This window comes from Vulpes vulpes, chromosome 7 (genome assembly GCF_048418805.1).
Source record: "Vulpes vulpes isolate BD-2025 chromosome 7, VulVul3, whole genome shotgun sequence".
Classification (NCBI taxonomy): domain Eukaryota; kingdom Metazoa; phylum Chordata; class Mammalia; order Carnivora; family Canidae; genus Vulpes; species Vulpes vulpes.
In genome coordinates this window covers 3,570,112-3,583,462 of record NC_132786.1, presented here as the reverse complement: position 1 = coordinate 3,583,462, position 13,351 = coordinate 3,570,112, and the positions used below count along the sequence as shown (strand labels likewise).

Sequence of the window (13,351 nt, the reverse complement as noted above, 5' to 3'; positions counted from 1 at the left end):
TCTTCAAGTAGATAGTGGTCAGAATTGAGTTAAATTATAGGACCTCTAGCTGGTGTTCATGGAGAATTGGAGCATTTCTTGATGTGTGGGAAACCCCACACATCTGGTGTCAGTGAAGTTTTGGAGTAGAGGAGAAACATAGGAGACTATTTTGTTTTGTTTTCTTTCAGGACTCAAAAGACTATAAATGTCTCAGAGATAGAGGCCCAAAGGAGTTACTCGGTAGTAGTGGTATAAATATTTAATTACCATCACCTGGCACTACGGCAAGTATATCCTCAAATGCAATAAATGGGAGTGACTCAGTCAGTTAAGTGTTTACCTTGGGCCCAGGTCTTGGTTTTGAGCCCCATGTTAGGCTCCCTGCTCAGTGGGGAGCCTGCTTCTCCCTCTCCCTCTACTAGCTGCTCCCCCTGTTTGTGCTCTCTCTGTCAAATAAATAAGTAACATCTTAAAAAAGCTTTAAAATGGGGGATCCCTGGGTGGCGCAGTGGTTCGGCGCTTGCCTTTGGCCCAGGGCGCGATCCTGGAGACCCGGGATCGAATCCCACATCGGGCTCCCGGTGCATGGAGCCTGCTTCTCCCTCTGCCTGTGTCTCTGCCTCTCTCTCTCTCTGTGACTATCATAAATAAATAAAAAATTAAAAAAAAAAAAAAAAAAAAAAAAAAAAAGCTTTAAAATGGAACAAACATGTAATTTTCATTTATTTGCCTTAAATCTTCTAAATTATGATTGTCAATTGCTTTCAATCTTCCTTGAATTATAATTTTATTACTGGCATTTTCCCTATTATTAGATTGTGATCATTTTGAGTGTAGTGTCTATGGCTTTAGACAACTTATGTCCCCCATATTATCTTGCTTGATACTTACTATGGAATTGATGTTTTACTAATGTTTCCTGAATGAATGATAGCCATGCCCGAAGAAAATCCATTTGTTCTCTGCTGAAAAAACATAAACAGTGTAAACTTATCAATGTAAATAAGGTTTATGGGAAGTCACTCTTTCGACAGAATCTTGTGTAATGAAAAATATAGAAGAGACACATTTCTGATTGACTCCTAAACTCTGTAAATGTGTTTATGCAAATAAAAGGTAGAAAATGCTGGCCACTTGCACAACATATTTGGTTGTTCTTTTTATTGAACTGATGTTGAAAAAAAATCAAATTATGATGGCATGGGAAGGTAATATAGAGAAGATTTTGAAAAAGCAAGAAATATAGTTGGAGTCTGAAAAATTGTAATTTAAATGCAAAATATTAGAACTCATAGTTTAAATATTTACTGGATACTGCAGTGGGTACCCAATAGTGTTTCATTCTTCTAATTTATGTGCATTTTCACCTTTGAAAGGACCCGTAGAAATTTTGGCCTAGTTTCCACTTAAAACCAGACTCGCTTTCAAAAAAAGGAAGTATAGTAGCTTTGTTCAAATTATTTATAGTAGAAAATATAAACACTGCCATTGGTAAGAAAATTTAGTTCTATTTTACCACACAGAGAATGTGATTGTTTCCCAAGTACATTTTTCTTGAATTTTTTAAATCTCTCTCTTTTTTTTTTTTTTTTTTTTTTTTTTTTGCAGGCATTTCCTGGAAACATCAACTCTGACAGTGTGGTCCGGCATGATTTACAGCATCCAGTTATTGCCCGCTACGTGCGCATAGTACCTCTGGACTGGAATGGAGAAGGCCGCATTGGGCTCAGAATTGAAGTCTACGGCTGTTCTTATTGTGAGTACCTGTTGAAATTTGTGGTGGATTTTGTCATTTTCATTTTCTCAGTAACTTGTTTATTTGTGATTATTTAACATTACTTGCTTTCTCTGACAGTAAACTACCTTGTTGTTATATATAGATAATATGTAAGTTTATTTGTATGTTATAAATACATTTTTACATCTTTACACAAACACACATATAAAAATACCTTAAGTGAAGGATTTGGAAAGTGATTTTTGGTCAGCAGACTAAAATGGCAAAGCTTATTAATTAGGTTGCCCAAAGTCTTATGCAATATTTAAAAAGCAGAAACTTACAGTATTATCCATCATTTTGACTCTTTGTGATAGGTTTTGAATGCATTCTTGAGACCTGCCTTCCAATTCTCATCAGTTTCATCTTTTACCGTTTTAAAACTAACCACTAAGTTTTAATGTCAGTGATATTTTATGTCTGTGAGTTTTATTTGCTCCTTTTAATAATTGACTTGGTCACCTAAAGCAATTCTTTTCTTTTAATCATGTTTTAAACTCTTTTTTTTTTTTATTTCTCAAATGCATTATATATATATGTGTGTGTGTGTGTGTGTGTGTGTGTGTGTGTTTGTGTGTCTAATGCAATATATATATATATGTCTAATGACTCTAATAATGGATTTTTGGGGATTTTAGCTCTTCTGTCTTGCCACTACAAATTTTTACCAGTAGTGTTCTCCTCCTCTTCTGTCTTTCTCTCTTCTTTACAGCCCTCTTATATGCCTATCCTTTTCTTCTCCATCTTCTTAACTATGACCTTAGTTTCTTCAAACTTCATCTGTGAAATATTTTTCAGGCCAAAATTGGTGATGGATTCATCTACCAAAGATTTATCCTTGCTTATTTGCTTCTGTGATGGCAGTGCCAACACAGAATTAGATTGTCTGAGCTATCTTGAGGCCCTGGTTAGTACAGATTCAGTCTGCAAACACATGATTTGCAAATACTGGTTTTAGAACATGAATTCTCTGGTAAAATATTTCCCTCCTCCTAGGAGTCTGCTATTAGTCTATCCCCTATCCTTCCTATAGATCCATAAAAATAATAATTCACTATAACCAGAAGATGGCCAATGACCTACTGGCAAGCTTTTTAAAATTAACCAAACATTTGGTAGTTTATAATAAAAATATATCTAAAGCTGTCATCTCTGTACAAATTAGTTAGAGAGATTAGTGAAAATAATAGCTGTCATGATAACCAAATCATATTTATTTATTCATGGGCAACAGTACAGACTGAACTGGTTACTTACTACAAAGAAGCTATGGGGATCATTTAAAAATTCTAGAGTTGTTTATTTTATTTGGTTATCAGTTTATTATAGAAAAGATAATGAATAGAGAGGCATAGAGATTTGGTTCTTCGGGACAATGTAGATCTTCAGGAGGAAGATTTAACCTGTTAGGAGAAGCCTAAGATGAGCCTTGACATAAATTTGGATTCTCGCCATGTGGTCTGGGCATTATGGATACAGAACTCTGTATTCACACATATTCTAACTGTCAGCACATTGGAAAGACCAAGACAAAATGTGGTATTTTTTCTCTGCATGATGGATTTTCTAAGGAGCATGTTCAGCTTTCAGTAAATGAAAAATATGTAATACTCTTCATGGAAGCCATGATGTGTGTAATTTATTTTATTAATAATTACTTACTGAGAACTTTTTATGTGTCATGAAATATGCTGAATGTTAGTAATAACACAGTGAATAAGGAAAAGATGCTAATGGGAGACAAGCTGGGACAATTAACATAGTAATATTTATTAGGATAAAAATAGTGAAAGTTAAAAATTCACCCAGAAACACATTGCCTGAGTGATAGAACCGAAAACAAAAACCAGTGAGTCTGCTACAACGCCAGAGCTCACAACTATTGTTCTACTTTCTTACTCCTTAATTCCAACAAAATGAAAAACAATGTGAGCATCACTTAAGTCAATAAAAGAATTTACCTTGGATTCTTGACACCTTAGAAGCACCCATCAGGACCCCTCCCAGTTACTACTGCTTTTTTTAAAGGTAAAAATAAACCTGATTTTTATCCTTATAGATTTGTTTTACATTTTTTTTTGTTTCGTAAAAATGGAATCCTAAAATATATATTTTTCCCATCTGACCTCTTCTCTTCAAACTAATAATTGTAAGACTTATTCACACTGTTGTTGAAGGTACTTGATTATTTTCATTGACACTCTTATTCTACTGTATGAATAGTCTACAATTATTTTACATTAATGAACATTTGAATTGTTCCAGTTTTTGGTTATTTTAATAGAAGTGCTATAAACATTCCTTGGGGGTGTCGGCTTAGAGTAGGGTAATACTAAGTTAGGATATACGTATGTTTAACTTTTGTCAATGAGGATAAAATTTTTTCCAAAGTGGTTGTATCAACTTAGACTTCCATAGCTAGAATTCCTGCTGCTTCACAAATTTAGGCACTTAATATTGATTTGAAGGTTTTAGCCATTTTAGTAGGTGTTCATTATCTCATTTTAGTTTTAGTGAATGATTTCCTGATTTTTACAGAGGTTATTCTTGTTCATTTGCATACCCTCTTTTTTTGAAGTGTTTGTTGAAGACCCTTCCCTGTTTTGTTTTTTTTTTTTAATTGGGTTGTCTTTTATTTATCTATTTTATAATTGTTTTTGAGTAGTTTTTATAGACAATTCTCTCTCTCTCTCTTTTATTTTATTCTTGTTACAATATCCAGACATGTTGTCTTATTTTTGAGATGGCTTTCTTTAAAAATAATAATTTTAAAGCCAACACTACCGATGGAGTTATTTTTTTTTAATTTTATTTATTTATGCGTGAGAGACATAGAGAGAAAGAGGCAGAAACACAGGCAAAGGGAGAAGCAGGCTCCATGCAGGGAGCCCAACGTGAGACTGGATCCCAGCTCTCCAGGGTCAGGCCCTAGGCTGAAGGCGGTGCTAAACCACTGAGCCCCCTGGGCTGCCCCAATGGAGTTACTTTTGAATTCAATATAAGGGCAGATGCAGCTTGCCCAAAGGCCAATCGTGTGGGGTGAGTCAGGCATGGCTTAACACAGGACAGCGCAGTCAACAGTCATTGCAAGTGGATTTGTTACCTTGTGAACTAGTGCTATTGCAGCCTTCTCCATTTAGTCCGGGCTTTGGCAATCACAAGATGGAATGGAAAAAAAAAAAAAAAAAAAATATATATATATATATAAATATGAAACTAAATAGGAAGCTAGGCTTTTCTAGTGTAGAAGCCTCTCTGGGTGGTGGTGGGAGGGAATCTTACACTTTAAGAAAAGGTTATTAACATTATACCAGTAGGTGCCAGTGGAGTAAATGAAGAGTTGGCAATATAAAATAAAATGGAAAAAAATAAAAAATAAATAAAATAAAATGGAGTACAATGGAAGTTGAAAAATACCACTGTGGTTGGTTGTAGTAAGTTGGATAATGGGCCCTGGAACTGTACGTGTTACTTAATTAGGCAGAGTACTTGTAGATAGGATTAAGTTAATCATCGTGACCTTGGGAGATGATCCCGAATTTTCCAAGGGCGTTCTAAGTACAGTGGGTTCTATTTCTCTGAGAGGTGGGCACAGAGAGACTTCACAGGCAGGAAAATGCGAGCTCTGTGACTGTGGAACAGAAATAGTGATATGTTTATAAGTCAAGGAATGTCAACAGCCACCAAAAGCTGGAAGAGGACAAGGGCAGATTCTCCCTGGAGCCTCCAGAGGAACTGAGTTCCTGCTGACACATTGATTTGAACACAGTGAAACTAATTTCGGACTTCTGGCCTCCAAAACTATGAGAGAACAGAGCTGTTGTTTTAAGCCACCAAGTTTGGGGCAATTTGTATAGCAGGGACAGGAAACTATGCAAGTATCAATATCATTTTAGGGGGGAAAAGATACAAAAATAGCTCTAGAGCAGTGCTCTTCACTTGAATTTTAACCAATGATGTAAATGCCCTTGCCCTGCTGTAGTCCACTAGTCACGTTTGGCTGTTGAACACTTGAAATGTAGCTGAGACAACTGAGGAACCAAATTTTAAATTGTGTTTAATTTTAATTCACTTGAATTTGTATTTAAATAGTATGGCTAAAAAAAAAATAAATAAAATAAAAATAAAATAAAAAATAAAAAAAATAAAAAATAAAAAATAAAAAATAATAAATAAATAAATAAATAAATAGTACAGCTGCTGGGCTACTGTGTTGGTTGGCGCTTCTTATTTTTCTTCCATGTTCTTTTATAGTTTAAAGAACCTACAGCATTTATTTTTTTAAATGGCATTCTCAGACTTTTTTCCCCCTTCATTTGGAGAATGATGGTTTAATCATCCTGCACACAATCTTTATTGTCAAAAAGAGTTGATAACTAGTCACTTCTTTAAGCAGATGCCTAACTGGGCCATTTTCCTAACTAATGTCCAGTTTAGATTATTTTTATTTATCTGTTTTTGAAGAATGCCAATTGTGTTTATATATTTTCCAAGAAAAATACGCATTTATGAATAAAAAAAAATACACATTAAACATATTTGTGACGGACAACTTTCCTAAAGATGCTGTGGTTTAAATTTACCTGTACTGGAATTCAGACTAGAGTGGACCCTTAGAAGACGGCCACCTGTTTGTTTGTTTGTTTGTTTGTTTTCTTTTTACCTTCGTGAACTACTGTGTCAAGAACTTTGATTTTTCAATGAGAAGGAGAACTGTGTATATTTGAGGTCGAAAAGTCAGAAACACCCTTCCATTTTGCCCTCTAAAGAGTTAGCACTGTGTACGCTGGGGTCCCAGCAAGGAGAAACTAGGCTTCAATCACTCCTGTGAGGGAGGGAAATGAACTCTCATCTTTCTTGAAACCCCTTAGAGGATTTATCTGAGGTCTGTCTTGAAGTTCCAGGTTAGGGAATGGGGCTGAACTTCTTTTACTTCAAATTTTGCTGGAAGAACTTAGGGAGACATCTCAGCATGAGCACTGCTTTTGTTGGAAGGTGTGGCTCCTGCAATCCCCCTTGTGTTTGTCATCTTTCCTCTGTGCCAGTTCTTCTGTGATCACTTTGTCACCTGAGAAATTTGGTACTTCTCAAGGTTGCAAATAAAAAGTTCACTTTATTCCAGGTGGAGAAGGTTAGTTCCAGGCCACTACTTTGAAGCCTTTAGGGCTTCTACTGTTTGTTTCCTGACTTGTCTTGATAGTATGAGTTCCCATTTCAATGAATCTAAACTCATTTTAAATTATTCTGCTCCCTCTACATTTGGTTTTCCCTCAAGTTTAGTTGAATCAAGTGCATGCTGTTATTTTTAAAACTTAGAGATATTCCCCACGTCTTCTGACTCAGTAAACCTTCTCCCAAAACACCAATGCTAATCTTCTTACTCCATATCAGAGGGACTACATGAAGCCGAAGGGAGAAGTCTCAGTCTAATAATTTCTTAAAATCATTTATGGCTGCAGTACTCAAACATTCATTTTACAGAAGCCCCGCACAGTGTACTGATGGAAACAGTAGCATTGTTGACGACAAATACTATATTAGCTTTTAATCAGTCTTCATAAGCGTAAGGACAGCGCCTTGGGAAAAACCAAGGTACGTACAACTAAACTAATTTTTGTATATGCCTTCAGTTTGGATGGATAATCAATAAGGCCTAGATATATCACCCAGTGCAAATCATGGTGGAAAGTAAGCACCAGACTAGGGCAGGAAAAAGTGTCAAGAGAAGCCAAGGACAAATAGGAGGACAGCGTTTTGTCCTTTCCATGCTGTGCAGGTGAGATTATCCTCTAACAGGGACCACAGAATGCCGTGCGCTGTTCCCATGCTGCCTGGACCAGAGGTCCTGACCCGTATATATGTTTCTTAGGGTGTCTTAGCAAAGCACCACAGACTGTGTGGTGTCAGACAACAGGATTTGTTCAGCTACAGGTCTGGAGGTCAGGAGTCTGATATCAAGGTGTTAGGAGAATTGGTTCCTTCTACAAGTGCAGAGGGAGAAATTGTTTCATTTGTCTCCCTGAGTCCTGGCGGTTGCTGGCAATCCTTCGTGCTCTGTGACATGTTTGTGCATCTTTCTGGTGTTTGTCTTCACTTTTACATGGCCTTTTCCCCCTCTGTGTGTCAGGGTCTGTGACATGCGGCCTTCTTTTCTCTGTTTTTTAGAGTCTGTATCTTCACATGGCCCTCTTATAAGGATACCATTCATTGGATTTAAGATCCACCCTAATCCATTATGACCTAATTTTTTTCTTTCAAGATTTTATTTAAATTGTAGTTAATTATAAATAAATAAATAAATAAATAAATAAATAAATAAATAAATAAATAAAAATTGTAGTTAGTTAACACATAGCGTAGTATTAGTTCCAGGGGTAGAATTGCAGTGAGTCATCAGTTGCATATCACATCCAGTGCTCTTAACTTAATCCAGTGCCTTCCTTAATGCCCATCATCCATTTACTCCATCCCCCCACCCACCTCCCTTCCAGCAACCCTCAGTTTGTTCTCTCTTGTTAAGAGTGTCTTATGCTTTTCCTCCCTCTCTGGTTTTATCTTGCTTTATTTTTCTTTCCTTTCCCCTGTGTTCAACTGTTTTGTTTCTTAAATTCCACATACAAGGGGAATCCCAGGGTGGCTCAATGGTTTAGCCTCTGCCTTCGGCCCAGGGTGTGATCCTGGAGTCCCGGGATCGAGTACCACATCAGGCTCCCTGCATGGAGCCTGCTTTTTCCTCTGCCTTTGTCTCTGTCTCTCTCTCTCCCTGTGTCTTTCATGAATAAATAAATAAAATCTTTAAAAGATTCCATATATAAGTAAGATCATATGGTATTTGTCTTTCTCTGACTTGTCACTTAACATAATACCCTCAAGTTCCATTCATGTGGTTGGAAATGGTAAGATTTCTTTTCGATGGTTGAATAGTATCCCATTGTATATATTTCCCACATCTTTATCCATTCATCAGTCCATGGACATTTGGGTTCTTTCCATATTTTGCCTATTTTGGATAGTGCTGCTATAAACATTGGGTGCATGTGCCCTTTCAAGTCACTGTTTTTGTATCCTTAAGATAAATATCTAGTAGGGTGATAGAGCAAAAAGTCTAACTTTTTGAGGAAACTCCAGACTGTTTTCCAAAGTGGCTGTACCAGTTTGCCTTCCCACCAACAGTGTACAAGAATTCCCCTTTCTCCACATCCTTACCACCATCTGTTGTTCCCTGAGTTGTTAATTTTAGCCATTCTGACCATTATGAGATAGTATCTCATTGTGGTTTTGATTTGTATTTTCCCTGTTGCTGAATGATACTGAACATTTTTTCATGTGTCTTTGTTAGCCATTTGTATGTTTTCTTTGGAGAAATATCTATTCATTTCTTCTGCACATTTCTTAACTGGATTTTTTATTTTTTGAGTGTTGAGTTTGATAAGTTCTTTATAGATTTTGGACACTAGCCCTTTATCTGATATATCATTTGCAGATATATTATTTCATTCTGTCAGTTGCCTTTTAGTTTTGTTGATTGTTTCCTTTGCTGTGCAGAAGCTTTTTATCCTGATGAAATCCCAGTAGTTCATTTTTGCTTTTGTTTCCCTTGCCTCTGGAGATGTGTCTAGTAAGAAGTTGCTGTGGTCAAGATCAAAGAGGTTGTTGCCTGTGTTCTCCTCTAGGATTCTGATGGATTCCTGTCTCACATTTAAGTCTTTCATCTATTTTGAGTTTATTTTTGTGTACGGTGTAAAACAGTGGTCTAGTTTTATTCTTCTACATGTGGCTGTCCAGTTTTTCCAACACCGTTTGTTGAAGAGACTGTCTTTTTTCCACTGGATATTCTTTCCTGCTTTGTTGAAGATTAGTTGACCATAGAGTTGAGGGCCCATTTCTGGATTCTCTATTCTGTTCCATTGATCTTTGTGTCTGTTTTTGTGCCAGTACCACCATGTCTTGATGACCACAGCTTTGTAATAGAACTTGAAGTCCAGAATTCTGATGCCTCTAGCTTTGGTTGACCTAATCTTAAAGTAACTAATTATATCTGAAAAGATATAATAAATATCCAAATAAGGCCATGTTTAGAGTTTCTGGGTGGATATAAATTTTGGAAAACACCTGAAGTCACTAAAATTACTAAGAATTTCTGTTTAGATCAATTTAGCTGGGCAGAGAAATAGGTGGTTTTGGAAGTCTACTCAAGTTTTCTTATTTAAATTACATATTTAATGTTGTGTAATATAAAAGAGTCCCAGTTACTTGTAGTTTGTGTTCTACACATGCATGCGTGCACACACACACACAAAGTAAAATATTTATTGTTTGGCTTGGGGATCAATATATTGTGACACTGACTCACCAATACCATTAGCATTTATTGAATTCTATTTGTGAAGAAGCATTTTGCTAATTTTAAATCTAAAGTGCAAATCTGACCATATCATACCTGTGGCTAAGACATTTTAATGGTGCTACATTGCCGAAAGTCCAAGGTGTTAGCTTGAAATATAGTGCCCTTCCTGTTACCTCTGCAGTCTTACATCCTCTCATTTCCATGTTGCACTCTGTGCTCCAATAATACAAATTATTCCTATTTCCCAGGACATGCTCTGCGTATTTGACATGCTTTTGTCCAGGATATTCTCTCCAACCACAATATCCTCTCTACCCTTCACCTCCTTAGTCTCTTATCTTCTAGGATTCAGTTAAGATGCAACTTTCAACAAGAAGACTTCTCTGAATTTCCAGAATGAACCACATTTTTTAACACCCATTACACTGTGTGAATATTTCCAATGAAGTCTTTATCATAGTATTCTAAAATATAGCAGAGTGTGAGATGCTGGGGGAGAGGGCAGACACAGTTACCATATTTATTATTGGCATCCTGTCAATGATCAGATTGTATGCAAGTAATATTTGCTGAACTGAGCTAATATCAGATGTAAACCATGCAGGCCTAATTTACTCCTCCCATGAAAATTGATTACTCTTTGATGCTAGATAGATTCTTTCATTACTTGAACAGGGTATGATTCTGTTGCGTCATATTGAATGGTGCTATAGATGCACTGTGTACAGTGTTGAAAGACTTGCTGAACTGACTGTATTCATAGATGTTCCAAAAGAGTCCTATAAAGCAAAGAATTTAGTATTTGTTTTTGATTTCAGTGTTTCAAGACCTCGTGTTATTTCTATTTAAGGTTATTTTCAATCACAATTTCATGAGGCTTCTTCCTGAATTATAAATACGTAAATTGCTTATCATCAGAGCAAAAATATCACTTTTATTAATTTGAACTTTATACCTAGATTAATGTGAAAATAAAAGCAAATCAATATAAAAATAGATTTCATAGCTATCAAAGCCAAGTTTACATGGTAAAGAGATAATTAACATTGTCATGGTAGTATGTTATATATGAAGGACATGCTCTATTCTTATATGCAAGTAGATAAAAAGTAAATTTGATATGTTATAACTAGAACTTCTCTTGTCATTAAGGGAAATGGAACTTCAATTGAAGCAGATATATTCTTCACATATACTTCTTTGAAAAGTAGTTTGTATTTCAAACTGGAATTGGAATACTTTGTAATAGAAAGATTATCTCTATATCTAATTGTGGCTCACCTTGATGGTAATAATGCAGCAACTGAAGATTATTGTAGCAGGTGAAAAATATTTTTGAGATGGTGAAAAATAAACTGAATCATTTGTGTTACGCTTTTGACTTACTTGGCAATGTAAATTTAATACGTTATTGTCATTTTATACAATAAAAAGTCAGATAGATACTTGGTGAGTCTCATTCCGGGATTGACATTTGAGGGTGGCATTTGCATTTAAAGGAAATTTGTGATACAAAAAAACAAAGAATTACATTCTCAATTTTCATGTCTGTGGAGATGCATGCTACCAGCATTACATTATTTTTTTCCAGTGTAATTTCTTTTACTTGGAAAGTAGTTACTATTGAGTCTATTCAATGAGAAAACATGGTAAGTATAAGTAAGTTTCTACTTAGATACAAGACAGTCACAAATGACAGCTAGTTCATATTTTGGAGAAATAGTTATTTAGACATTGATTTAGAGTTAGATTTACATTGTATTGCTTACTACAAAAATCTAATTTCAGTGATTACCCTCAAGAATTTTCTAAGTTAACATATAAAATCAACAGTGATGACTTAAAGTAAACCAAAATTATTGATACAGAATAACACATAATCATACCCATGTGCAGTTCTGAATTAGGAGGAGCAGTATACTTCTATTGTGGAATGAGAGAGGATATACTTTTTATGGTAAATATTAGTTCAGAATTCTTTTCATAAAATAATTTTCCAAGAAAAACACACATTTTAAAATAAAGCATACACATGTTCTGATAACTGGTTGAAGATTCAAATAAAATAATGAAAAATAACCATGCTTCAACGTGGTTTACAAATAAGGCATTTTGATTAGCACAAAGAGTTGTATGCATACTCTAAAAGAACTTTAAAAAGTTCCCAGGAGGCCTACCAGCACAATCTCTTATTTTACTAATGAGGAAACCAAGAACCACGGGGTTATGTGACTTGCATAAGTGAGTTAACTGCAGACCTAGAAATCCTTCATCACAATGGGAACCATTGCTCCTTCTCTGTCATTTGATACCTCTCTCCTCTGGCTAATTCTTCTTTTCTTCTCCGCCCGCAGGGACTTTTTATAATCATAGTGATGGCCTACAGAAAATATTATTTTGTAGATTCTAATGACTACAAAAATTGGCCCACGGTTCTCACTATGAGAACATATAGAAGGGGATATTCAGCAAGAAAAATATATTAACCGTATTGTACATCCCACGTGTCCAACAGGAAAATTTAAAGAACTGGTGGTCATAATACACTCATTTAAGGACAGCTTGTAAATGGCATAACTCAAGCTTTCTTGCATTTTGGTATAGAGAGTTTATCAACCTCAGTCAGAGCATTCCCTCTGGGAACCCCAGCTCCTGAGATGTTTCCACTACCTTTTACATATAGGTGAAACCTTATACATGTTAGTTGATTGCAAAGAGTGTGAAAATCAAAATTACAGTTATGGAGTCCATCAACATTTCACTTATAATCCCTGATTAACGTGAGGAAAGAAGTAAAACTTAAAACACTGCAAATATATACTAAGCGATTCTTTTATTACCTTTTATTCTTGAGTTGTTAGTCTTAATTATCACCTATTTAAATTAGCTTAGCTAGGGAGAAAAGAGCAAATATTTAAGATGGCACTTACCGTCCTCATCAATTAAAAGTAACCATATAATAAAATAATCATTTAGTATGCTCACTTCAACCTTCCAGCAATGCAGATTATTTGGATATATCCCTTAAAGATTAAAAATCACTCATTTAAAAACATTTAATAACTTTATTCCTATTAGACTAGTATCAGATTTTTATACCTACAATTGAAAAAATTGTCATAATCTTTTTAAACTTCTATTGTCATTGGAATATATATGAACATTTTCTTATGCTCCAGGGTATTATATTAGTCTTTTCAGACTTCATGCTTGTTTTGGTGGATGGGAGGAGTTAAAGAACCTTC

General features: G+C 35.4%; 1 protein-coding gene across 1 annotated transcript in view; it reads left to right on the top strand.

Annotated features, from left to right (window-relative positions):
- The window catches only part of CNTNAP2 (contactin associated protein 2), a 1,945,511-nt gene that overhangs the window by 807,340 nt on the left and 1,124,820 nt on the right, over positions 1 to 13,351 (top strand). Inside the window, exon 4 of the mRNA XM_072762802.1 lies at positions 1,591 to 1,738. Coding sequence (XP_072618903.1) covers positions 1,591 to 1,738 — 148 coding nt within the window. The remainder of the gene's footprint in view (positions 1 to 1,590; positions 1,739 to 13,351) is intronic.